This window comes from Hylobates moloch, unplaced genomic scaffold (genome assembly GCF_009828535.3).
Source record: "Hylobates moloch isolate HMO894 unplaced genomic scaffold, HMol_V3 SCAFFOLD_9, whole genome shotgun sequence".
Taxonomy (NCBI): domain Eukaryota; kingdom Metazoa; phylum Chordata; class Mammalia; order Primates; family Hylobatidae; genus Hylobates; species Hylobates moloch.
Window position 1 is genome coordinate 5,883,519 of NW_026652284.1, and position 26,860 is coordinate 5,910,378.

Sequence of the window (26,860 nt, forward strand, 5' to 3'; positions counted from 1 at the left end):
TGGAGTGCAGTGTCCTGATCTCAGATCACTGCAACCTCCGCCTCCTGGGTTCAAGCGATTCTCCCGCCTCAGTCTCCTGAGTAGCTGGGACTATAGGCACGTGCCACCACGCCTGGCTAATTTTTTGTATTTTTAATAGAGAGGGGGTTTCACTGTGTTAAGCCAGGATAGCCTCGATCTCCTGACCTCGTGATCTGCCTGCCTCGGCCTCCCAAAGTGCTGGGATTATAGGCGTAAGCCACCACGCCCGGCTAATGTGAAGTACTTTAAGAGTGCTCTCTGGGTGCCAGGTTCCACTGTGAACGCTCCCTGAATCTACACATTCACTCTCTGAGGCCCAGTAGCACCCCTGCTCTACAGCTGAAAAGTGGAAGTGCTGGAGCAGCCCCTGCGACCAGGTGGGACATTCAAACCCAGCACAGAGTCACACTTATCCCCAGCACAGAACCGTGGCTAAGAGCAGTCACGAGCTGAACTGCCTGGGCCTGCATGCCAGCCTGGCCCCTAGTGCTGAGTCCCTCAGCCTCTCTACACCTCAGTTTCCCCATCTGTAAAGTAGGAATAATGATACAACCTGTGTCACTGGGATGTTCTGAGGATTAAATGAGCGAGGAGTTATGAAGTGGTTAGAAGAGTGCCCAGCATACAGAAAACCACACAAGCGTGTAACAAAATGAAGACAATTTCTCCTGTAAGTTCAGATTACCTGATAGGGTGTCAGGCTATGTAAAGGAGAAAGTGGTTTGGGCATCGGGGGCTGCAGCTGGCTAAGGTAACTCAAGATGGACAGATCTCGAAGAATTTTGTTATGTGACTCTCTGAAAGGCAAATCACAACAAGGTAAGTAGACATTTAACCCTCAAAGGCCACCTCCCACACCTGTCATCACAGAGGTCACATTTTCACAGAGTACTGGGCTTTCCAACACTGCCCCCCTTGACAGACCCCAACTGGAAAAACAGGAAGCGTAAAGACTCTCCTTTAAGTCAAAGTTGCTGGCAGCCAGAGGCAGGGGACACTTCTGGATAGTTCCACTGAAAACATAACAGTTCAGAAAACAACTGGTTCTTCTTTGTAAATGCACAGCTGTGATAAAGACCTGAAGATTTTAGAGGACTCAGGCCTTTAGAGGAATTGAGAATGGCAGGCCTTTTTCGACGGAAGGAAAAATAATTCTTCAGCCAAATGAGGGTTAGTTACCTATTTCTTGGAGTTATTCTGAATGCAAAGTCTGTATAAACACCTATCAGTTTATGTCCAGTGAACTCAACTGGACTCTCTTTTTCTTCATCAGCAAATTCCAAAGCATCTGCAAATGCTGCGAGTCTGAAGCGTCGATTTCTCATCTTGGTCTTGCTTTTTGTGTACAAGCCATCCATGTCATCTACATACTGCGGAGTAAGGTCTGGCATATATTTACTGTGGTCAGAGCGGAACTGAACCACGTGGCTGGGAGACAGCAATCGGATCAGATCAATGAGAAGCAGGAGTCCCTGGTCTGTGGAGAAGAGACATTAGCACAGCTGATGCACTCAAGAACAGTGACGCACTCAAGAACAGTGACATGCTCCTATGACAAATAGGTGCATTTGTTCTAAGACAAATAAACCATCAATACGTTGGACTTCGGCTGGGCGCAGTGGCTCATGTTTGTAATCCCAGCGTGTCTTGGCAGGCCAAGGTGGGTGGATCACTTGAGGCCAGAAGTTCAAGATCAGCATGGCCAACATGGCAAAACCCCATCTCTACTAAAACTACAAAAATTAGCTGGGCAGAGTGGCACACGCCTGTGGTCCCAGCTACTCTGGAAGCAGAGATGGGAGGACTGTTTGAGCCTGGGAGGCAGAGGATGCAACGAGCTGAGATCACGCCATTGCATTCCAGCCTGGGCGACAGAGTGAGACCCTGCCTCAATTAAAAACAAAAAACAAAACACTGGGCTTTAACATGGATGTCTGAAACTAACAGTACTCACACTGCCTGTCCTTCCCTTGCAGATGTGCACACGCAGGCTTACCTGAAACCCATCCCATAGTGTTGACGATGAGAGGGGACTCTCTCTTGTAAGCGCTGAACACATACTTCACTATGTCAATGTAATTCTCGTAGTTGTTTTTACAAGAAGGTTTCCCATAATATACCATCTTCTGTGGAGTCCTCAGGTGAGTGAAAGGTGGTCCTAAAAAGATAAAGATGAGTAACCAGATGAGTAAGGTAAGATGAGTGATCAATCCTGGCTACTTAAAAGGCGGTGAGGGTTTTGTTTCAGCCGTTATCACTAACAAAGAATCTTAGGAAATCTGAGACCATCCTACCTACAGGAATACTCTAATTCCATTTTTTGGAAATCTAAACTTTCAACTTAACACAAAGACATGCTCACTTTCACATCAACGGCTAATGCCAATTATGTCCTAACATGGCCATTCATTCAGCGAACACACAAATCTGCTAACTGCTGGGCTTGTTCCAGTGATTTGGGACATATCTGTAAACAAAACAGACAAACATCCCCACGCTCGCAGGGCTTCTATCCCAATGAATGGGCAGTGAATAGCCATGTGTGTCTTACAGCAATGACTCTGTTGTAGGCCCTTCACATAGAGCCTCTAATTTTCTTTCTTTCTTTTTTTTTTTTAGACAGAGTTTCACTCTTGTTGCCCAGGCTGGACTACAATGGCACAATCTTGGCTCACCACAACCTCCACCTACCGGGTTCAAGCGATTCTCCTGCCTCAGCCTCCCAAGTAGCTGGGATTACAGGCATGTGCCACCACACCTGGCTAATTTTGTATTTTTAGTAGAGACGGGGTTTCTCCATGTTGGTCAGGCTGGTCTTGAACTCCCAACCTCAGGTGATCTACCCGCCTCAGCCTCCCAAAGTGCTGGGATTACAGGCGTGAGCCACCATGCCCAGCCAAGAGCCTTTAATTTTCATAACCCTGTGGCAGGTAGTAGTATCCTCGTTTTTACAGATGAGGAAATTGGGAAAGAGATCAACCTGAACAAGGTCAGCCAGTCAGTAAACAGCAAGCTGGCTTAAACCCAGGGGGCCCGGCTCCTGCGTTCACACTGCTAATCATGACATATCTCCTCTGGCCAGGGACAGGGAGCTGAGCAGTTCAATGAGGGCAGGGCCAGCACAGTCAGCAGGCCAGTGACCAGGACCGTGTGTGACAGGGTCAGAAGGGAGAGGGCCTGCGTCAGTGTGATTGCAGCAAGGCCATCTGTGACAGACTCAACCGTCAGAGTGGCCACTATGATGGGAGCTGGGAATTCAGCCAGCAAGGCTCCCTTGAAGGTTGGGGCCAGTAAGGGCAGGGATGTGGGGCAGCCAGCAGCAGAGGGTGTGGCCTGTATAGTTTCGAGAAGACTGAGCAAATATGCAAATATATTGTAAATAATCATAGCCAGGTTTCTTACCACCAGAGAAAGAACTTACAAATATGAAAGTGAGGAGGGCTAACGAGAGTGACCCCTGGGGTGTTAAGCTGGAATCGGATGAGTCGGAAACTCATGGCTCGCTCTCTCTCTTTTTTCTGTTTATTTTTTTGAGAGGGAGTCTCACTCTGTCATCTAGGCTGGAGTGCAGTGGCGCAATCTCAACTCACTGCAACCTCCACCTCCCGAGTTCAAGTGATTCTCCTGCCTCAGCCTCCCAAGTAGCTGGGATTACAGGCACTCGCCACCACACCTGGCTAATTTTTGAATTTTTTAGTAGAGATGAGGTTTTGCTACGTTGGCCAAGTAAGTTGGTCTCAAACTCCTGACCTCAAGTGATCCACCTGCCTCGGCCTCCCACAGTGCTAGGATTACAGGCATGAAGCACCGTGCCTGGTTTTAATGAAATAGATAGAAAAGGTATCTACAGAAGTATAGATCTATATGCATACATACACATATACATATGTATGTTTGGGTTTAAATATGCAATATATGCTAGCTCTATGCACTGTGGGGATCTAGAAACAATGACACACCAGAGGCAACAAGCGTGCACAGTACTGAAACTCTGGTTTCAATATCTCTCCACAAAAAGGAGCCAGGGCTCTAGGGGAAAATAGCTCATTCCAAGGTTATGGAAGAGAAAGTGAAAGATGACCCCAGAACTTCCTGTTTTGCCTGAAAGTTAAGACAGTGCTTAAAAAAGGATGGAGCCATGGAGTAGCCAGGGTCAGTACAGCTGGAGGGCCCAGTCCAAGGGTGCAGTCAGGACCTAGGACGTAAGAGGAGCTCAGTAGACAGACAGGTCCTAGGAGGTGGCCGGCAGGGCAGAGCAGCTGCTTATACATAGGGATATTGTACACATAATGTATTCAGAAAAATGAGAGCCAAGTTTTCTTGTTTTTTTTGTTTTTTTTTTGTTTTTTGAGACGGAGTCTCGCTCTGTCGCCCAGGCTGTAGTGCAGTGGTGCAATCTCGGCTCACTGCAAGCTCCGCCTCCCGGGTTCACGCCATTCTCCTGACTCAGCCTCTCCGCGTAGCTGCGACTACAGGCGCCCGCCACCACGCCCGGCTAATTTTTTGTATTTTTAGTAGAGACGGGGTTTCACCGTGGTCTCAATCTCCTGACCTCGTGATCCGCCCGCCTCGGCCTCCCAAAGTGCTGGGATTACAAGCATGAGCCACCGCGCCCGGCCTAAGTTTTCTTGTTTTTGTTTTTGTTTTTTTTTTTTTAAGACAGGGTCAGCTGGGCATGGTGGCTTGCACCTATAATTCTAGAACTTTGGGAGGCCAAGGCAGGTGGATCACCTGAGGTCAGGAGTTCGAGACCAGCCTGGCCAACATGGTGAACCCTCGCCTCTACTAAAAATCCAAAAAATTAGCCAGGCATGGTGGTGGGTGCCTGTAATCCCAGCCACTGGGCAGGCTGAGGCAGGAGAATCGCTTGAACCCAGGAGGCACAGGTTGCAGTGAGCCGAGATCGTGCTATTGCACTCCAGCCTGGGCAACAAGAGCGAAACTCTGTCTCAAAAAAAAAAAAAAAAGCTGGAGGTATCACATTCTCTGACTTCAAAAGCAGTTATAATTAAATGATCATGGTCCAGACCGGGCTACAAAGTGAGACACTGCCTCTACAAATAATTGTTCAAAAATTAGCCAGGTGTGGGCCGGGTGCGGTAGCTCACGCCTATAATCCCAGCACTTTAGGAGGCCGAGGCGGGTGGATCATGAGGTCAGGAGATGGAGACCATCCTGGCTAACGTGGTGAAACCCCGTCTCTACTAAAAATGCAAAAAATTAGCTGGGCGTCGTGGCGGGCGCCTGTGGTTCCAGCTACTCGGGAGGCTGAGGCAGGAGAATGGCATGAATCCAGGAGGCGGAGCTTGCAGTGAGCCAAGATCACGCCACTGCAGTCCAGCCTGGGCAACAGAGCGAGGCTCTGTCTCAATTAAAATAAAATTTAAAATATACAATACAATACAATACAATACAATAAAAAAAGTAGCCAGGTGAGGGGGCTAATAATAGCTGTCATCCTACCTACTCAAGTGAGGCAGGAGGATCCCTTCAGCCCAGGAGCTTGAGGTTGCAGTAAGCTATGATCACACCACTGCACTCCAGCCTGAGTGACAGACTGAGACCCCGTCTCAAAGGAAAAAATAAGGCCAGGTGCAGTGGCTCACACTTGTAATCTCAGGACTATGGGAGGCTTAGGTGGGAGGATCACTTGAGCTCAGGAGTTTGAGACCAGCTTGGGCAACAAAGGGAGACCCTGTCTCTACAAAGTCTAAAAAAAATGTAGCCAGGCTTGGTGCTGCATACCTGTTTCCCCAGCTACCTGCGAGGCTAGCCTAAGCTCAGGAGGTGGAGGATGCAGGGAGCTGTGATTACGCCACTGTACTCCAGCCTGTGTGACAGAGCAAGACCCTGTCTCAATAAATAAATAAATATTTTTAAATAAATTTTTTTTTTTTTTAAGTAAAACAGCATGGCAGGATCAGGCGTGGTGGCTCTGCCATCTCAGTGCTTTGGGAAGCTGAGGCAGATCACCTGATTCCAGGAATCCAAGGCTGCAGTGAGCTATGATTGTGCTAATTAATGCACTCCAGCCTGGGTGACAGAGTGAGACCCTGTCTCTCTCAGAAACCAAGCACGGTAATGGCATAAAAAAAGACATATCACCCAGTGGAACAGCATAGAAAGCCCGGAAATAAACAATGCATTTACAGCCAATTGATCTCTGACAAAGGTGCTAATAACAAAACAAGAGGGAAGGACAGTCTTCAATATATAAGGCCAGGAAATCTGGCTATCCACGGGGAGAAAGATACTAGATATCCTTATCAAACACCATATACAAAAATCAACTCAAAATGGAATAAAGACTTGAGTATTAAGACCTGAAACTGTAAACCTACTAGAGGAAAAGCTTCATGACATTGGTCTAGGTAACAATTTTTTGGATATGACCCTGAAAACAAAGGTTAACAACAGAAAAATGAGATGGCATCAAACTAAAAAGCTTCTGCATAACAAAGGAAACAATTTACAAAGAGACATCCCTCAGAATGGGAGAAAACGTTTGTAAATCATCCATCTGATAAGGAGTTAATATCCAAAATATGTAAGGAACACAAGAAACTCAACAGCAAGAAAACAAATAACCCAACTGAAAAATGGGTAAGGCACTTGTACTGACTTCAAAACTTACCGAAAAGCTATAGTAATTAAAACAATATGATACTGGGTCAAGGACAGACATGTAGACCGATGAAACAGAAACGGAACCAGGAAATAAGCCCATACATGTAAGATCAAACAATCTTCAAGATCGTCTTTTCAACAAATGGTGGTGGAAAATCTCAATATCTATATTCAAAAGAAAGAAGCTGGACCAATTCCTTACACCATGTGAAAATATTAATTCAAAATGGATCAAAAACCTAAACTTAAGAGTAAAAACTGGGCTGGGTGCGGTGGCTCACACCTGTAATCCCAGCACTTTGGGAGGCCGAGGCAGGTGGATCATGAGGTCAGGAGATCAAGACCATCCTGGCTAACACGGTGAAACCCCGTCTGCACTCCAGCCTGGGCGACAAAGCGAGACTCCGTCTTTAAAAAAAAAAAAGAAAAAAAAAGAGTAAAAACTGAACAAACATATTCAGGCTGAAAAATTTAAAAATAAAAAAATTTAAAAAGTTAAAAACTATAAAGCTCTTACAAGAAAACATTAGAGAAAATCATGATGACATTAGATTTAGTAATGATTTCAAGGATATAACACCAAAAGCATAGGCAACAAGTGAAAAAATAGATACACTGAACTTCATCAAAATTAAGAACTGTGCATCAAAGGATACCGTTAAGAAAGCAAAAAGACAACAACCTACATAACACGAGAAAACATATGCAGATTGTGTATCTCATAAAGGATTAACATAAAGAACTACTATTAATATGAAGAACGACTAAACTCAACAAAAAGTAACAATCCAATTCAAAAACAAGCAGGCCGGGGCCGGATGCCGTGGCTCATGCCTGTAATCCAGGCACTTCAGGAGGCCGAGGCAGGCGGATCATCTGAGGTCAGGAGTTCGAGACCAGCCTGGCTAACATGGTGAAACCCCATCTCTACTAAAAATACAAAAAATTAGCCGGGCGTGGTGGTGGGCATTTATAATCCCAGCTACTCGGGAGGCTGAGGCAGGAGAATCGCTTGAACCTGGGACGCGGAAGTTGCAGTGAACCGAGATCACACTACTTCACTCCAGCCTCGGCACTCTGTCTCAAAAAGGAAAACAAACAAACAAACAAAAAAACAAGCAGGCTGGGTGCGGTGGCTCATGCCTGTAATCCCAGCACTTTGGGATGCTGAGGCAGGTGGATCGCCTGAGGCCAGGAGTTAGAGACCAGCCTGGCCAATGTGGTGAAACCCTATCTCTACTAAAAATACAAAAATTAGCCAGGCATCGTGTAGTTCCAGCTATGTGGGAGGCTGAGGCAGGAGAACTGCTTGAACCCGGGAGGTGGAGGCTGTAATGAGCCGAGATCACGCCACTGCACCTCAGCCTGGGCGAAAGAGCAAGACTGTCTCAAAAAAAAAAAAAAAACCAACAACAACAACAACAAAAAACCACACAAGCAATATTTAAGGACTGGAATAGACATTTCTCCAAAGAAGATATACAAATGGCCAATAAGCACATGCTCAACATCATTAGTCATTTAAGGGAATGTAAATCAAAACCAAAATGAGACATTACTTCACACAAACTCGGACAGCTATAATCAAAATAAGCATTGGTGGAGGATACGGAGAAATCAGAACTCTCCTGCATTGCTGCTGGGAATGTAAAATGCAGCTACCGTGAAAAACAGTTTGGCAGTTCTCAAAACATTAAACACAGAACTACCATAAGACCCAGCAATTCCACTCCTCGGTATATACCTGAAAGAACTGAAAGCAGGATCTGGAGGAGATATTTGAATACCCACGTTCATAGCAGGATTATTCACCAAAGCCAAAATGTGGAAAAAACCCAAGTGTCCATCAACAGCTGAATGGATAAACTAAATGTGATATACACATACAATTGAATAACATTCAGCCATCAAAAGGAATTATTATTATTTTTTGAGACAGAATCTCACTCTGTCACCCAGGCTGGAGTGTAACGGTGCAATTTCAGCTCACTGCAGCCTCTACCTCCCAGGTTCAAGTGATCCTCCTGCCTCAGACTCCCAAATATCTGGGACTATAGGCATGGACCACCAAGCCCAGCTAATTTTTGTATTTTTTTATAGGGACTGGGTTTCACCATGCTACCCTGGTCTCAAACTCCCAGGCTCAAGCAATCTGCCCACCTTGGCCTCCCAAAGTGCTGGGATTACAGGTGTGAGCGATGGCACCTGGCCAGGAATTAAATTTTGATACATGCTACAACATGGATGGATTTTGACAATACTATGCTGAGTGAAATAAGCCAGACAAAGGATAAGTATTGCATGACTCCACTTACATGACAATAGCCAAATTCATAGGGACAAAAAGCAGAACAGAGGTGAAGCCCTTAGGGCTTAGAGACGAAAAGACAATAAGGACGTTTCTTTTTTTTTTTTTGAGATGGAGTCTTGCTCTGTCGCCCAGGCTGGAGTGCAGTGGTGCGATCTCAGCTCACTGCAACCTCCGCCTCCTGGGTTCACGCCATTCTCCTGCCTCAGCCTCCCGAGTAGCTGGGACTACAGGCGCCCACCACTATGCCCGGCTAAGTTTTTGTATTTTTAGTAGAGACAGGGTTTCACCATGTTAGCCAGGATGGTCTCGATCTCCTGACCTTGTGATCCACCCGCCTTGGCCTCCCAAAGTGCTGGAATTACAGACATGAGCCACCACGCCCAGCCGAGAGTTATTCTTTAATGAGTACAGTTTTCATTTTGGGATGACAAAAAACCACACCCGACTAATTTTTAAATTTTTTGTAGAGACGGTCTCACCACGTCGCACACACAACAAAAAAAGTTGTGGCCAGGCACAGTGGCTCATGCCTATAATCCCAGCACTTGGGAGTCGGAGGTGAGTGGATGACCTGAGGTCAGGAGTTCAAGACCAGCCTGGCCAACATGGTGAAACCCTGTCTCTACTGAAAATACAAAACTTAGCTGGGCATGGTGGTGCGCGCCTGCAGTCACAGCTACTCAGGAGGCTGACGCAGGAGAATGGCTCGAACTCAGGAGGCGGAGGTTACAGTGAGCACAGATCACGCCACTGCACTCCAGCCTGCCTGGGTGACAGAGCAAGACTCCATCTTAAAAAAAAAAAAGCAAGCAAAGTGGTGCTTACTCCAGCAGCACATACACTAAAAAACTGGAATGATACAGAGAAGACTGGCAATGGGCCCTGCACAAGGGTAACACATTATTTTTTTCAAAGCGATGTAGAATTGTGGGTTAAGTTCTGAAGCAGATAAAGGACATTAGGATAACTGGTGAATTTTCAGTAAAATCTGTAGACTGGTGAACAGCTTTTATTTTTATTTTTTGAGATAGAATCTCGCTCTGTTGCCCAGGTTGGAGTGCAGTGGCATGATCTTGGCTCACTGCAACCTCCACTTCCTGGGTTCATGCGATTCTCCTGCCTTAGCCTCCCAAGTAGCTGGGACTATAGGCACGTGCCACCAAACCCAGCTAATTTTTGTTTTTTTGCGTTTTGAGACGGAGACTTGCTGTCACTCAGGCTGGAGTCAGTGGCTTGACCTCAGCTCATTGCAACCTCCATCTACCGGTCAAGCAATTCTCCTGCTTCAGCCTCCCGAGTAGCTGGGACTACGGGCATGCACCACTATGCCCAGCTAATTTTTGCATTTGTAGTAGAGACGGGGTTTCCCCATGTTGGCCAGGCTTGTCTTGAACTCCCTACTTCAGGTGATCCACCAGTCTCAGCCTCCCAAAGTGCTGGGATTACAAGTGTGAGCCACTACAGGCAGCCTGATTAACAGTACTGATTCAGTATTAATTTCTTGGTTTAGATAGTTGAGTTTGATAGGCGCATGTTCACTTTTAATATTTTATACTCTTCTATTTCTGAGTTTTTGTAAGCATCATCACATACGACTTTCATAAAACCAAGACATTCGAGAAATACGTAATACATACCCAGAACTGGTTCTGTAATATTAAGCAAAGAAATGCAACCAGGAGGGGTAAATTCTGTCTGTCCCAGATCACATTCCAAATAGTCAACGCAGGGAAGACTGCAAATTTTTAAAAAAGAAAAAAGAAAGAAAATCCTAACTAGATTTACTCGGTAGAAAGGATAATCAGACAGTAAAGATTTCATGTGACGCACAGGCATAATCCACCACACACAGCACTTTAGAAGTGAAGTCTCAAGATGACAACCGCTGTTTAAAAACGAGTCCAGAGAAATGCGGTGCAGGCGTGGTCACAATGTCCATTTGTAACATGGATACAACTTGCTCTTTCAGATTTTTTTTTTTTTTTTTTGCGATGGAGTCTCACTGTGTTGCCCAGGCTGGAGTGCAGTGGCGCAATCTCAGCTCACTGCAAGCTCCACCTCCCGGGTTCACGCCATTCTCCTGCCTCAGCCTCCCAAGTAGCTGGGACTACAGGCACCTGCCACCACGCCCGGCTAATTTTTGTATTTTTAGTAGAGATGGGGTTTCACCATGTTAGCCAGGATGGTCTTGATCTCCTCACCTCGTGATCTGCCCACCTCGGTCCCCCAAAGTGCTGGGATTATAGGCATGAGCCACCGCGCCCTGCCGAATTTTTTTTTTTTTTTTTTTTTGAGACGGAGTCTCGCTCTGTCGCCCAGGTTGGAGTGCAGTGGCGTGATCTTGGCTCACTATAACCTCCGTCTCCCAGGCTTGAGCAATTCTCCTGCCTCAGCCTCCCAAGTAGCTGGGATTACAGGCATGTGCCACCACACCCGGCTAATTTTTTCTATTTTTAGTAGAGACGGGGTTTCACCGTGTTAGCCAGGATGGTCTCGATCTCCTGACCTCGTGATCCACCTGCCTCAGCTTCCCAAAGTGCTGGGATTACAGGCGTGAGCCACCGCGCCCGGCTAATTTTTGTATTTTTAGCAGAGACGGGGTTTCACCATGTTGGCCAGGCTGGTCTTGAACTCCTGAACTCAAGTAATCCACCTGCCTCGGCCTCCCAAAGTGCTGGGATTACAGGCATGAGCTACCACACTCGGCCATCTTTCATATAAGTTTATTTTTTCTTGAGACAAGGTGTCACCGAGTCACCCAGGCTGGAGTGCAGTGATCAGAACTCACTGCAGCCTCGATCTCCTGGGCTCAAGCAATATTCCCTCCTTAGCCTCCCAAGTAGCTGGGACCACAGGCACATGCCACCATGCCCGACTAATTTCTAAATTTTTTGTAGAGACAGGGTCTCATTACATTGCCCAGGCTGGTCCGAAACTCTTAGGGTCACGCAATCCTCCTACCTCAGCTTCCCAAAGTGCTGGGATTATAGGCAGAAGCCACGGTGCCCAGCCTTTTTTTCTTTTTCTTTTTTTTTTTTTTGAGACAGTCTCGCTCTGTCACCCAGGCTGGAGTGCAGTGGCACCGTCTTGGCTCACTGCAAGCTCCTCCTCCCGGGTTCATGCCATTCTCCTGCCTCAGCCTCCCGAGTAGCTGGGACTACAGGCGCCCACCAGCACACCTGGCAATTTTTTGTATTTTTAGTAGAGACAGGGTTTCCCCGTTAGCCAGGATGGCCTCGATCTCCTGACCTCGTGATCCGCCTGTCTCAGCCCCCCAAAGGCTTAGGATTACAGCCTTCATTTATTTATTTATTTTGAGACATAGTGTCACTCTGTTGCCCAGGCTGGAATGCAGTGGTGTGACATAGCTCACTGTAGACTCGAACTCCTTGGCTCAAGCCAGCCTCCCACTTTGGCCTCCCAAAGTCCTGTGACTGCAGATGTAAGCCACCATAACCCACCTCTGTTGTTGTTTTAAAGGTAAAATTTCAGATCTGGCATGGTGGCTTACATCTGTAATCTCAGCACTTTGTGAGGCCAAGGTAGGAGGAATCCTTGAGCCCAGGAGTTCAAGACCAGCGTCGGCAACATGGCAAGATCCTCTGTCTACAAAAGCAGAACAAACAAAAAAACTAGCCAGAGGCTGGGCATGGTGGCTCACGCCTGTAATCCTAGCACTTTGGGAGGCTGAGGTGGGCAGATAACCTGAGGTCAGGATTTCGAGACCAGCCTAACCAACATGGTGGAACCTTGTCTCTACTAAAAATACAAAAATTAGCCAGGTGTGGTGGTGCACGCCTGTAATCCCAGCTACTCGGGAGGCTGAGGTAGGAGAATCACTTGAACCTGGGAGGTGGAGGTTGCAGTGAGCAGAGAACACACCATTGCACTCCAGCCTGGGTGACAAGAGCAAAACTCTGTCTCAAAAACAAACAACTAGCCAGGTGTGGCGGTGCGCTACCGTGGTCCCTGCTACTTGGGAGGCTGAAGTGGGAGAACTGCTTGAACCCAGGACATCAAGGCTGCAGCAAGCCGTGTTTGTGCCACTACACTTTTTGCTGGGCAACACAGACCTGGTCTCAAAAAAAAAAAAAAATTAAAAGAAAATTCCCAGGAGTTTGAGACCAGACTGGGCAACATAGCAAGACCTCATCTCTACAAAAAAAAAAAAAAATTAGCCAGGCATGGTGGCCCATGGCAGTAGTCTCAGCTGCTCAGGAGGCTGAGGCAGAAGGATCGCTTGAGCCCAGGAGTTCAAGACTATGAGGTACGACTGTGCCACTGCACTCCAGCCTGAGGGAGACCCTGTCTGAAAACACACACACACACACCAGAACTTATAAATACAGACTCTGAGACCAAGTGTCTCCTCCTGGAATTCTGCCTGCAGGTAAGGCAAAGTCAGCCCATGCTAGAGCATTGTCACACACTGCAAAGCAGACGGTAGTGAGGACCAGATGCTTCAGCTGGGCAGCTTTAGACCTGTATGTAATCTCTAGCTACAAGCCAAGAAGCACTCCCTCCAAATCAAAAATCCCACTTCATGACAAAAACCTAGCAATGTGTCAAAGCCATAAGAAAAGCACTCTTACCTATTTAACAACTGGTTAATCAGGTATCTATTAAATGTTGACTTTCCAACATCCTGAGATCCACAAACCAGAATGACAGGGCAGCCATCTACTTCTTCTGAAGGGGAAACAAACATTGATCGCTAGAATTAGCCGTCTTCCTTGGACTCGAATTGTGACTAATAATCCTCTAGGGGTTTGGTGGACAGACACTCAGGGTGATCAGTGTGTATTACTCACCACAGGAAACATTGACTAACTCTTCCAGGGCTGAAAGGGTACTCTCAGTTAACTGAAGGCCTTTCCTTTTTTTCTCTCTTCTGATGCCAACAGACCTCAAGGCTAAATATTCAGGTTTAATCTGGGGAACTGGACTCTGAAATCAACAATTTAAACTTTAAGGTGAAAAAATGCACATTTTTTTCTTCAGTACTAAATTAATCAAGCCTCACACAGTTGTGAGCCAGAAAAGATAAACTGTTTCCTCCCTTTGTCTCCTGCTCCAAAATCCAACCCATCAACAAGTGTTGCCAACTCTATTCCTGAAGTTATCCACGTCTATTTTCAGTTTCTGCTTTCTCCCCAGCTGCCATTGCCTCCGCAGGAGACTCCAGAGAAAAAGAAAATGCCTGGTAAGACATGACTGCACAGGAAACATTCAGCAGGAGGCCCTGGCTCTAGACCAGGTGAGTGATGTAGAATCAAGTCAAGACAACCTCTGAAAACATAAAGCAAAAACACACAGACAGAACATATGCAAACAGAGTTGAAAGGAGGGAGAAGACAGGTCTGTGAAGTCCAGAAGACTGGGAAAGCAACCCAAGGAAAGGAAGAGTAGGCCCTTGCGGAGGCAGGTAAGGCTGAGTTGGAACCAGCTCACCACAGAAGAGGATGAAAGAAGGGCCCCGCCCATGAGCACATCCTCTTGCAATTCATCAACACTGAAAATAAAGATACCATGAAGAAATGTGAAGCGGGCTGGGCGCAGTGGTGCACACCTGTAATCCCAGCTACTTGGGAGGCTGAAGCACAAGAATTGCTTGAACCCAGGAGGTGGAGGTTGCAGTGAGTCAAGATTGTGGCACTGCACTCCAGCCTGGGCGACAGAGCGAGACTGTGTCTGTGTCTCAAAAAAAAAAAAAAAAAAAGAGAAGCAGCCTAGTGTGAGGCTTCCTATTGGCAATGCTGGATCCTAGAAAACAACAGCACAAGGCCTTCAACAATTTGAGAAAAAAGTCTTTTGAACCAACCGTTCTACACTGTGTGCAATTATCAATCACTGAGGGCAAAACAAGAACATCTAACAAAATTAGATAATCAAGTTTACTATCTCCCTTAAGTGAAAAACTATTATTTCCCTTAAGTGAAAAACAACTCCAGAATCTACTGACACATCCAGAGGGTGGGATAGGGAGGGAAGTATCCAAGAAAGGGCATAAGAAATATGAACAGTGGTGATGAAGTCCCAGAAAAAAAAACAGAAAAAGCTGAAAATAAATGAAAAAATAATGTGGCTGCCCCATGGCATCTGGAACATTCACTTTCAGTAACCAAGGCTTGAGAACAGGCAATTCCATCTCCTCCTCTGAAGTCCTGGTCCAGCTACTGGACTCTGCAGTGGACTAAAAGGCAATCACAACAGTCCTTCGCTGTCCTGCTCTCATTTCCTCTCTCCTTTCACTTCAAATTCCCCACACCCACCTCATATCTATCTGCTTCCTACACAGTGATGACCTTGATTCCATTTCCCAGTGCAGCAGGAAATAATCAGAGGACAACTTCTACTTCCTCTGGGCCCTCTCCTAAGGACTTCCTCCAGCCACTATGAATGACCTGGCTGTGCTCCTAAGGCCACATGATGCCAGAACTGGACCCATCCCTGGTAGCCAACTTACATAGTTCCAGCAGCCTCTCCTCTCACTGCTGCATGGTTACCTCCCCTCTCCTCTGGATCATTCCCATCTGCCATGTTCCAGCATGTTTTTTTCATCCATCTTAACAAAATTTCAAAACTCTCCTGATCATACTTATCCCTGCAACTACTGCTTCATTTCTTTTCTTCCCTTTACAGCTAACTTCTACCAAAGCAAAATACTTTACTACTAAGCCCATGAGTCCCTCTCCGCCCAGGCTCTTGACCCCATTCCAATCAGGCTACTTCCCAGCCTGTACAGCCAGCGCTTTCTCAGGTCTCACCTGACTACCAGCAGCTTTCGCCACCGCTGTTCACTTAACTCTTGTTTAAAGACTTCCTGACCTACGGGACATCACACACTGGGTTTTCCACCAAAACCAATGACTATCTGCTGCTCCCTCATCTTTGCCTGGACCTCTTCTTGGAGTGCCCCAGGGCTCAGAGCTGGAACCATCTTGTTTCTACCTATTCAACTCCATCAGCATTATTATCGCATCTGGTGGCCTTGGTATCCTCTCTGCTAAAGGCTCCCATATTTACACCTCCAAACTCTTCCCTGAACTCCAGGCTCACATAATTCAACTGCCCACTTGACATGTCCAGCTGATGTCTACCAGGCATCTCAAGGTTAACAAATGGAAACCCACTCCTCCTGCAGTGACCCCATCGCAGTTAATGGCAACTACATGCACCTCAGTCGTTAAGCCAAAAACCTGCTGTGATTCCTTGATTCTTCCTCACCCCTCACATATCCAGTCTGTCTGCCAGTCCTGGAGATTAGACTCCATCTACTGGCCCATGGGAGACAATTATAGTAATAGAACTTAAGGAAATGAAAAAAAAAAAAAAAAGAACTTAAGGAAATTAATAATACGGCCAGTAAAAATTTAGAGGTGAGGCCAGACACAGTGGCTCACACCTGTAATCGCAGCACTTTTGGAAGCAGGTGGACTGCTTGAGTCCAAGAGTTCGTGACCAGCCTGGGCAACATGGCAAAATCCTATCTCTACAAAAACTACAAAAATTAGCCGGAAGCCATGGCGTGTACCTGTAATCCCAGCTACTGAGAGGCTCTGGTGGGAGGGTCACCTGAGCCCGGAAAGGTTGAGGCTGCAGTGAGCTGAGATCTTGCCACCATGCTACAGCCTGGGCAACAGAGACTTTATCTCAAAAATAAAAATAAAAGCTCTCTTCTAGGGATGTTGTCTACACGAAGTGAGAATGGTCCAGCATTTGACACACCGTCATAGGCTTCCTACAATACAGCCTCTAACAAAACTAGGCTGTCCTGAATCCCTGGTAATAAAATTGTTTGTCTCTGTACAAAGCAGGTTGGGAAAACACCAAAATTTGCATTGGCGTGGTCCAGGCAGGCTTTGAGGGGTCCGTGCCATGAGACCTAAAGTTCTTTTTTTTTTGAGACGGATTCTCACTCTGTCTCCCAGGCTGGTGTGCAGTGGCGCAATCTCAGCTCACTGCAACCTCCGCCTCCAAGGTTCCAGCGATTCTCCCGCCTCACCTCTGGAGTAACTGGGATTACAGGTGCGCACCCCACGCCCGGCTAATTTTTTGTATTTTTAGTAGAGATGGGGTTTCACCATGTTGGCCAGGCTGGTCTTGAACTCCTGACCTGAAGTGATCCACCCACCTCAGCTTCCCAAAGTGCTGGGATTACAGGCGTGAGCCACCACGCCCCGCCAAGACCTAAAGTTCTTAAGAGATTGTCCAAAGCAAAAAACATGTCAGCAGAGCCTATGGTGGTTACATGCGTGCTAAACGTGTTCAGGACAGGATCAAGCGTGCTTTCCTTCTCGAGGAGGAGAACATCATTGTAAAAGTGTTGAAGGCACAAGCACAGAGTCACAAAGCTAAATAAAAAATGAAGCCTTTTTGAGTAATAAAAATTAAGACTCGTTAAAAATTAGAGGTAAGGAAAGAGATAAAAGAAAATGTAAGTACATTTAAACTACTCATTAATAGTTTAGAGACAATTTATATTATCTCAATAAACTGAAATATAAAGACAACCATTAAAAACCCCAAAAAAGGCCAGGTGTGGTGGCTCACACCTGTAATCCCAGCACTTTGGGAGGCAGAGGTGGGCCGATCACCTGAGGTCAGGAGTTCGAGACCAACCTGGCCGACATGGTGAAACCCCGTCTGTACTAAAAACAAAAAAATTAGCTGGGCATGGTGGCATGCACCTGTGGTCCTAGCTAATTGGGAGGCTGAGGCAGAAGAATCACTTGAACCCGGGAGGCAGAGGGTGCAGTGAGCCGAGATCGCACCACTGCACTCTAGCCTGGCAACAGAGAGAGACTCCATCTCAAAACAAAAAACAAATAACAAAAATTAGCCGGGCATGGTGGCAGGCACCTTTAATCCCAGCTACTCGGGAGGCTGAGGCAGGAGAATTGCTTGACTCTGGGAGGTGGGGTTGCAGTGAGGTTGAGGTCGCACCACTGCACTCCAGCCTGAGTGACAGAGTGAGACTCGGTCTCAAAAAAACCAACAAACCAACCAACCAACCAACCAAAAAAGCAGGGCTGGAGCATGGTGTTAATAAAAACCCAAAAAGCACTTAACCAACTACGATATAAAATGGTGGCTGAGGAATGAAACTAAGGAGGGCAGGATGAACATTTTTCACGATATACCTTTCCATAATAGTTTCCGTATACAGGTATTACATTCTGTAGGACTGAGAGCACTAGACAGACAAACTGTTGCTTCCAAGATAGCATCCTACATAGTCATTTGATATCACTGTTTTGGTGCAAGTAATTAGCAAAACTCTGAGTGAAAACGGGTTCTACCTCTTGCACAAAAATGTAGGATGAACCCGGATAGCTGGTTATGAAGTTTACAGTGGCAGTTTTCAGATGTTCTAGCAACACAATGGAACACTGAGGAGAAAAATTCTGCATCGACCAACGCCTGTCATCTGTAAAGAGAAAAATAAACCACCTTAGAAGCAGTAATAAACCACCTTAGAAGGAGTAACTTCATTACATTCCACATCCTTTAGTACTGCCATCTCCTCGGCTAAACTATAAACTTTAGGAGAGTAGGAATTATGGTTGAGAGCCTTTTTCAGGGGGCCATACTGCATACTAAGAACACATCTGGGAGGAGCAGTCAATCGAGGTTTGCCACATAATAATTTTGTGGCCTTGAACAATTTTTCTTGTCAGTAAAATGGTGATAACAATAGTATTTTCACTCTCAGGACCCTTGTAAGGGTTTATATAGATACAGCAAAGTCCTTAGCACACTGTCTAGACCATAGTAAGCATCTAAAATAATTTTTTTTTTGAGACGGAGTCTCGCTCTGTCGCCCAGGCTGGAGTGCAGTGGCGTGATCTCGGCTCACTGCAAGCTCTGCCTCCCGGGTTCACGCCATTCTCCTGTCTCAGCCTCCCGAGTAGCTGGGACTACGGGTGCCTGCCACCACGCCCGGCTAATTTTTTGCATTTTTAGTAGAGACAGGGTTTCACCGTGTTAGCCAGGATGGTCTCGCTCTCCTGACCTCGTGATCCGCCCGCCTCGGCCTCCCAAAGTGCTGGGATTACAGGCGTGAGCCACCGCGCCTGGCCCTAAAAATTATTAATTAGCCTTATTACAGTAGGCCCTCAGTAAATTACCCAGTTCTTTTCATTACCAAGGTTAATATGAGATTTGAGCAAATTCCGGGCTTCCCTTTTCAGTTCCTTCTTGCTTTTCTCAGGCAGCGAGTAATGAAGTGCATGGATACTCAAGCAAGAGTGGGTATACACAGAGAAGATGTCTTGGGCAGGCTGGCCTTGGCTGATGGTAAAACCAAATACCTGCACCTGGCCATAGAGGCAAGTCACACGACAGATCCCACTAAAAGTAAAACCCTAGCAGGGAAAGAAAACAGAAGAACAAACATTACAGATGTTGTCACTAATGACTGAAACATTCTAAAATCCTTTTTTTTTTTTTTGAGATGGAGTTTCGCTCTTGTTGCCCAGGCTGGAGTGCAATGGCACAATCTCAGCTCACTGCAACCTCCGCCTCCCAGGTTCAAGCGATTCTCCTGCCTCAGCCTCCAGAGTAGCTGGGATTACAGGCATGTGCCACCATGCCCGGCTAATTTTGTATTTTTAGTAGAGACAGGGTTTCTCCACGTTGGTCAGGCTGGTCTCGAACTCCCAACCTCAGGTGATCCACCCACCTCAGCCTCCCAAAGTGCTGGGATTACAGGCGTGGGCCACCGCACCTGGCCAAATTCTAAAATCTTAACTTGATATTCACACATCAGAAGGCAGGTAAGGCCAGGCACAGTGGCTCACACTTGTGATCCCAACACTTTGGGAAACTGAGGCAGGAGGATCATTTGAGCCCAGAAGTTCAAGATCAGCCTGGGCAACAGAGTGAGACTTCTCCTTACAAAACATTTAAAAATTAGCAGGGTGCAGTGGCATACCTCTGTGGTCCTAGCTACTTGGGAGGCTGAGGTGGGTAGACTGCTTGAGTCTTGGAGGTAGAGGCTGCAGTGAACCATAATTACACCACTCCACTCCATCAATAATAAATACTGGGCCAGGCACGGTGGCTCACGACAGTAATCCCGGAACTCTGGGAGAAGGAGGTGGGGGGATCACTTGAGGCCAGGAGTTTGAGCCAGCCTGGACAACGTGGCAAACCCCCCTGCACCCCACCCCCACCCCCGCCACCACCATCTCTACTAAAATTACAAAAATTAGCTGGGCATGTGCCTGTAATCCCAGCTACTCCAGAGGCTGAGGCATGAGAATCGCCTGAACCCAGAGGCAAAGGCTGCAGTGAGCTGAGATCATGCCAGTACACTGCAGCCTGGGCGACAGTGATACTGTCCCAAAAATAAAAAAATAAATAAAAATTAAATAAGATTTAAAAATTTAAAAGGCTGCAGCCATAAAAAGGGATGAGATCATGTCCTTTGCAGGGACATGGATGGAGCTGGAAGCCGTTATCCTCAGCGAACTAATTCAGGTACAGAAAATCAAATAACGAGCCGGGCGCGGTGGCTCACGCCTGTAATCCCAGCACTTTGGGAGGCCGAGGCGGGCGGATCACGAGGTCAGGAGATCGAGACCATCCTGGCTAACACGGTGAAACCCCGTCTCTACTAAAAAAAATACAAAAAAATTAGCCAGGTGTGGTGGCGGGCACCTATAGTCCCAGCTACTTGGGAGGCTGAGGCAGGAGGATGGCGTGAACCCGGGAGGCAGAGCTTGCAGTGAGCCCAGATTGCGCCACTGCACTCCAGCCTGGGCAACAGAGTGAGACTCCATCTCAAAAAAAAAAAAAAAATTACAGAAAATCAAAATATGGCATGTTCTCACTTAATAGTGGGATTTGAACCATGAGAACACATGGATACATGGTGGGTAACAACATACACTAGAGCCTGTGGGGGTCTGGGGAAGGGCATCAAGAAGAATGGATACTGGGCTTAATACGTAGGTAATATGTTGATCTGTGCAGCAAACCACCAAGGCACCTATTTAACTACGTAATAAACCTGCACATCCTGCATATGTACCCCGGAACTTAAAAGTTGAAGAAAAATGAAATAAAATAAAATAATTTAAAAAGGCAGCTGATTTCTAAGTAACAGATCACATTGTATTGGGTGACCATAACATACTTTATTCATTTATTTATTTTTGAGACAGAGTCTTGTTCTGTTGCCCAGGCTGGAGTGCAGTGGCGCAATCCTGGCTCACTGCAAACTCCGTCTCCCAGGTTCAAGTGATTCTCACGCCTCAGCCTCCCAAGTGGCTGGGATTACAGGCTCATACCACCATGCCCGGCTAATTTTTCTATTTTTTAGTAGAGACGGGGTTTCACCATGTTGGCCAGGCTGGTCTCGAACTCCTGACCTTAGGTGATATATGTATATATATTTGGAGAGATTTGGAAACAGTCTCGCTCTGTCACCCAGGCTAGAGTGCAGTGGTGCAATTTCAGCTTACCACAACCTCCGCCTCCCGGGTTCAAGCAATTCTCCTGCCTCTGCCTCCAGAGTAGCTGGGATTACAGGCGAGTGCCACCACGCCCCACTAATTTTTCTATTTTTAGTAGAGATAGGGTTTCATCATTTTGGCCAGGCTGGTCCAAACTCCTGACCTCAGGTGATCCGCCCACCTAGGCCTCCAAAAGTGCTGGGATTACAGGCGTGAGCCACTGTGCCCAGCTCTCTCTTTTCCTTTTCCTTTCTTTCTTTTCCCCTTCCTCCTTCCCTCCTTCCTTTCTTCCTTTCTTTTTTTTTTTGAGACGGAGTCTCGCTCTGTTGCCCAGGCTGGAGTGCAATGGCATGATCTTGGCTCACTGCAACCTCCAGCTCCTGGGTTCAAGCAATTCTCCTGTCTCAGCCTCCTGAGTAGCTGAGATTACAGGCGTATGCCACCATGCCCAGCTAATTTTTGTATTTTTAGTAAAGACGGGGTTTCACCATGTTGGTCAGGCTGGTCTCGAACTCCTGACCTCAGGTGATCTGCCAGCTTCGGCTTCCCAAAGTGCCGGTATTACAGGCGTGAGCCACCGCGCCTGGCCCATACTTTATATTTTTAACCTAAGATCATACCCCATGGCAGCTGCAGAGAGAGCATGGTGACGTGAACTCGGCTCTGTGCTCCTGGTTCAGACAGACTCTACCACTTTGTCCTTTTAAAGACCCACAGCTTGCCAAGTCTCTTCCAGAACTTCCTGGGTTTTGTCTTCCCTCTTGCATTAGACAGGGAATCTCCCAGGAATGGCGTCCACGTTAAGAATCAGGCTGCCTGAGTTCGACTCCTAGCTCTCCCTCTACTGTGTAAGTTACCCAACCTCAGTCTCTATGTCTGTAAACACTTAGAGAGACAACTACTCCGAAAGAGAGCTGGATGTTTAAATGGGTTCAAAGCCTAAAACACTTGGAATACTTAAATCCTGGAATTTCTGAGCTCTCAGTAATTGCAATCTTTTTTTTTTTTTTTTTTTTTTAACTATTAAAATCCCTTTCAGGGTTCCAGGTGCGGTGGTTCACACCTGTAATCTCAGCACTTTGGGACGCCGAGGCGGGTAGATCACAAGCTCAGGAGATCGAGACTATCCTGGCTAACAGGGTGAAACCCCGTTTCCACTAAAAATACAAAAAATATAGCCGGGCGAGGTGGCACGCGCCTGTAGTCCCAACTACTCGGGAGGCTGAGGCAGGGGAATCGCTTCAACCCGGGATGCGGAGGTTGCAGTGAGCCGAGATTGCGCCACTGCACTCCAGCCTGGGGGACAGAGTGAGACTCTGTCTCAAAAAAAAAAAAAAAAGAAAACAAAATAAAGTCCCTTTAGCTCGCAAGGCCTAGGGACCCCTTAGCAGGGTACCTGTTACCCTGCTGCTCAGGGGAGCCTAGTTGCCACCATCAAGAGGATGAACTTGAATCCGACTGGCAGCCAGAGAACAGGCCCGGGAGACCACGGTCCTCTCCTACCCTGCAGCTCTCCCGGGGCTGCCTCTCCAGCCCTCCCTGCCTTCGGGGACTACTGCTGGCGCCCCCCACCTACCTGCTCGACCGGCAGCAGCAGCAACGCGCGGCCGGGGCCCACTGGCCGCACCGGCGGGATGAGAAGAGGCCGGCGGCAACTCGAGGCGGATTCGAGTTCGAGTTCGGATTCGGGTTCGGAGGCCGGGGTCGGGCTAGGGATCGGGCTGGGGGTCGCGGTCTTGGGTCTCCGGGCCGCCGCCGCGCGCGACACCTGGCGGGCTCCCTCCCTCCAGTCCACGCCGGCCGCCTGGGCTTGCAGTAACCGCCGCCGTAGGCGCCGCCGACCGCACCAGCGCAGGGTCCCGAGCCGGCGGCGGGGCCGGCGGCTGAGGATGAGCTGGGGCCGGGCCTTGCGGGCCCGCAGCCAAGTGGAACGGCAGGCACCCCGCTTTAGCAGTAGCCCCGAGTCCGCCATGCTGGATCCTCGGGGCCCACCGCGCGAGAATCTCGCGAGATCCCGTCGGTCCGCCCCGCTGCCCGCCCAGCTGCCGAAAGGAGCGGCCTCGGAGCCCCCGGCGCCCTCTGCCGGCAACCTCCGGAAGCACACTAGGAGGCTCCAGCCCGCCTGGTCGAGGGGCTCCACGGAGGACTCTATTTACATTATGCAAATTCCCTACCCTAGCCGGCCGGCGAGAGAAAGCCAGAAACCTGGCGACCAGCCATGGGCCACCTCTCCGGAAAAACACCGGGATTTTTTTTTTCTCCTGCAGAAAAAGCTTTAGGATTGGCAGTTTAAACAAAACATGTCTATTTGCATACCTTCGGTTTGCATGCATTTGTCTCGAAGTGAGCAACCCTGGGTAACAAGGCGAAAGTATATGACAATTTCCTCAGAATCTTAATGTCAGAAAACTGGAGACTGGGGCAGGGGGATGTCGACTCAAAGCTGTGTCTCATTTAGTAAACTGAGGCCCAGGTAAAAAGTTCTAAAACCTCGCAACACCAGGAGAAGTTGTGTTCCAGCCTCCCGCCTCGCCCCAGAATGCCAGAGCTCCTTTTCTAAGCCAGGTGAAGTCACAGAGCGTGGACAGAACCCACAACCGTCCAGAGGAAGGGTCACTGGGTGCCACCTGGTTTGCATCTGTGCCTTCGTCCTGCCCAGTTCCTGAGTGGGACCGCAGGCCCGGAATGTCATGGCAAACAGTCCTGCTTCAGCCACTGTGCTCCAGTCCCACCCCTTTTGGGGGCATGAAGTTAGGAAGCATCCGGCAGCTGCCTTCTATTTAAGCAACTGGCCTCCTTAGAGGCCACTCCTTGGCCATGCCAGGCGCGGGCATCTGGCCAGCATGCTGCTCTGCACAGCTCGCCTGGTCGGCCTGCAACTTCTCATTTCCTGGTGCTGGGCCTTTGACTGCCATAGCACGGAGTCATCTCCTGACTTCACCCTCCCCGGAGATTACCTCCTGGCAGGCCTGTTCCCTCTCCATTCTGGCCGTCTGCAGGTGAGGCACAGACCCGAGGTGACCCTGTGTGACAGGTGAGTGAGGGGTCAGCAGAGCCACACTTAGTGGGACCCCTGGCTATAGGGCCCCTCTGGCTGCCATCCTCAACCAGGACCTTGCCTCTGCCTTTGCCGCTTGAACTGTCCCCAGGCCTTGTCCATCAATCCACTTGCCACCTAAGTGCTGGCTAGACCTTCCTAGACACTTCGGCCAGTTTCCAGTTATTTCACTCTTGCTGTTAGAATGTGTTGTATTGCAACTCCATTGAAATTGGTTCTTGGCTTTGTACGGTACCTAGATGGCCAGGCTTAAGCAAGGGTGGCCTTTTCCCTCTTCTGTCTTCTTTCCACTCCTACCCATGTTCAAAGCTCCCTAGAGTCCCAGCTGACCAGTATGATTCTCCATGGTTCTCCATGGGGTGGGAAGGGAAGACACATCCCATTAGATACTTTAGGAGCTTAACAAAGATAAATTAGGTTGGTGCCATCGTGAAGTCAACAATCTAGGTAGATGGGAACTACTGCTTTTCTTTTATTTATATATATATATTTATCTTTTTGAGATGGAGTCTCACTCTATCATCCAGGCTGCAGTGCAGTGGCATAATCTTGACTCACTGCAACATCCTCCTCCTGGGCTCAAGTGATTCTTATGCCTTAGCCTCAGGAGTAGCTGGAATTATAGGCGTGTGCCACCATACCCGGCTAATTTTTGTATTTTTCGTAGAGACAGGGGTTTCACCATGTTGGTCAGGCTGGTCTTGAACTCCCGACCTCAGGTGCCCAGCCTGCTTTTCTTTTAAAGAAGACAGTTGCAGCCGAGCACAGTGGCTCACGCCTGTAATCCCAGCACTTTGGGAGGCTGAGGTGGGCGGATCACCAGGTCAGGAGTTCGAGACCAGTCTGGCCAACATAGTGAAACCCCATCTCTACATAAAATACAACAAATTAGCCGGGTGTGGTGGTGTGCGCCTATAATCCCAGCTACTCGGGAGGCTGAGGCAGGAGAATCGCATGAACCCGGAGGTGGAGGTTGCAGTGAGCCAAGATCACACCATTGCATTCCAACCCGAGTGACAGAGCAAGGCTCCATCTCAAAAAAAAAAAAAAAAAAAAAAAAAAAGACGAAGACAGTTGTTTGCAGACTGTGGAAGTCACAGACCTAGAGGCCCAAGAATGCTGCCGAGGCTTGGCTGCAGGATGTCCTACCCATGAAGCACATGAGATGGTTGGCTCAGGAAGAAATTTCTGGAAATCTACTGTATGACAACCTACTTGAAGGGCTACAGCTAGAAACCTGGATAAAGAGATAAAGAGAATGGGCTGGGAAGAGAGGTTGGGTAGAGCAGGAGGAGGGAAGACATGAAAACTGGCTTCAGATACGTGAAGAATTGTCTCAGGCAGGAGGCACGAACCCTCCTTTGACAGACTCGGGACAGAAGTGGTAGAAACCATGGAAGACCTTCTAACAAGCAAGAGGCTGGAAAATGGAACAGGCTAGCACACTTTATGTATCTGTTTATTTATTTATTTATAGAGATGAGGTCTTGCTCTTTCCCCCAGGCTGGGGTGTAGTGGTGCAATCATAGCTCACTGCAGCCTCACTTGGGCCTCACTGAAGCTCAAGTGATTCTCCTGCCCCAGCCTCCCAAGTAGCTGGGACTACAGGCATGCACCACCACTCCTGGCTAATTTTTTAATTTTTTGTGGAGAAGGTGGTCTCACTGTGTTGCTCAGGCTGGTCTCAAACTCCTGGTCTCAAACTCCTGGTCTCAAGTGATTCTCCTGCCTGGGCCTCCCACAGCATTGGGATTCTAGGTGAGCCACTGTGCCAGCCATTACAAAGATGTTTTTTTGAGCTGGGATCTCACTATGTTGTCCAGGCTAGTCTCCACCTCCTGGGATCAAGCAATCCTCCATCCTCAGCCTCCTGAGTAGCTGAGACTACAGGCATGGGCCACTGAACCTGGCTTAGCCTGCTCTTTAAACGGGGCTGAATCCTGTCCCTGGCTCATTCATGTTGGGCTCCAGACAGGAGTTCCCCAAGTAGGGGTGATAAGGCATATAGGCCCACAACACATTCATAAGTGTCCTGGTGAGAAGCACTAATTAAACAAGGTTAAGCAGGTGTAATGGTTAGTTTTTTTTGTTTGTTTTGTTTTTTCTGAGACAGGGTCTTCCTCTTTTGCTCATACTGGAATCCAGTGGTACCATCATAGCTCACTGCAGCTTTGCTTGGGCCTCCGTGAGGCCCTAGCCTCCTTACTAGCTGAAACTACAGGCATATGCCATCACTCACAGCTAATTTTTTAAATTTTTTGTACAGACAGAGTCTCACTACATTGCCCAAGCTGGTCTCAAATTCCTGAGCTCAAGCAGTCCTCCCACAGTGCTAGGCCTCCCAAAGTGCTAAGATTACAGGCGTGAGCCATGGTGGTGAAT

General features: G+C 47.9%; 2 protein-coding genes and 1 non-coding gene across 5 annotated transcripts in view; 2 read left to right on the forward strand and 1 right to left on the reverse strand.

The window, feature by feature from the left end:
* The window catches only part of NOL9 (nucleolar protein 9), a 239,836-nt gene extending 216,438 nt beyond the window's left edge, over positions 1 to 23,398 (reverse strand). For 2 of the 3 annotated variants that reach the window (XM_058444175.1, XM_032758756.2), the window contains exons 1-9: positions 22,997 to 23,398; positions 19,107 to 19,326; positions 18,262 to 18,389; positions 13,771 to 13,906; positions 13,552 to 13,648; positions 10,597 to 10,694; positions 2,018 to 2,179; positions 1,201 to 1,498; positions 707 to 818 (exon numbers count right to left, since the gene is read on the reverse strand). In XM_058444175.1, coding sequence (XP_058300158.1) covers positions 707 to 818; positions 1,201 to 1,498; positions 2,018 to 2,179; positions 10,597 to 10,694; positions 13,552 to 13,648; positions 13,771 to 13,906; positions 18,262 to 18,389; positions 19,107 to 19,326; positions 22,997 to 23,392 — 1,647 coding nt within the window. In that variant the 5' untranslated portion in view covers positions 23,393 to 23,398. Of the gene's footprint in view, positions 1 to 706; positions 819 to 1,200; positions 1,499 to 2,017; positions 2,180 to 10,596; positions 10,695 to 13,551; positions 13,649 to 13,770; positions 13,907 to 18,261; positions 18,390 to 19,106; positions 19,327 to 19,895; positions 19,974 to 22,996 lie in introns of those variants that run through there. The other variant, XM_058444176.1, reaches the window with a different exon arrangement.
* Positions 9,777 to 9,888, forward strand: LOC116813969 (U6 spliceosomal RNA). The gene has a single exon (XR_004371081.1). It is a non-coding gene; the product is annotated as a U6 spliceosomal RNA (small nuclear RNA).
* Positions 23,399 to 24,263: 865 nt separating the features above from the next.
* TAS1R1 (taste 1 receptor member 1) overlaps positions 24,264 to 26,860 on the forward strand; it is a 25,609-nt gene continuing 23,012 nt past the window's right edge. The window contains exon 1 of the mRNA XM_032758757.2: positions 24,264 to 24,454. Coding sequence (XP_032614648.1) covers positions 24,264 to 24,454 — 191 coding nt within the window. The remainder of the gene's footprint in view (positions 24,455 to 26,860) is intronic.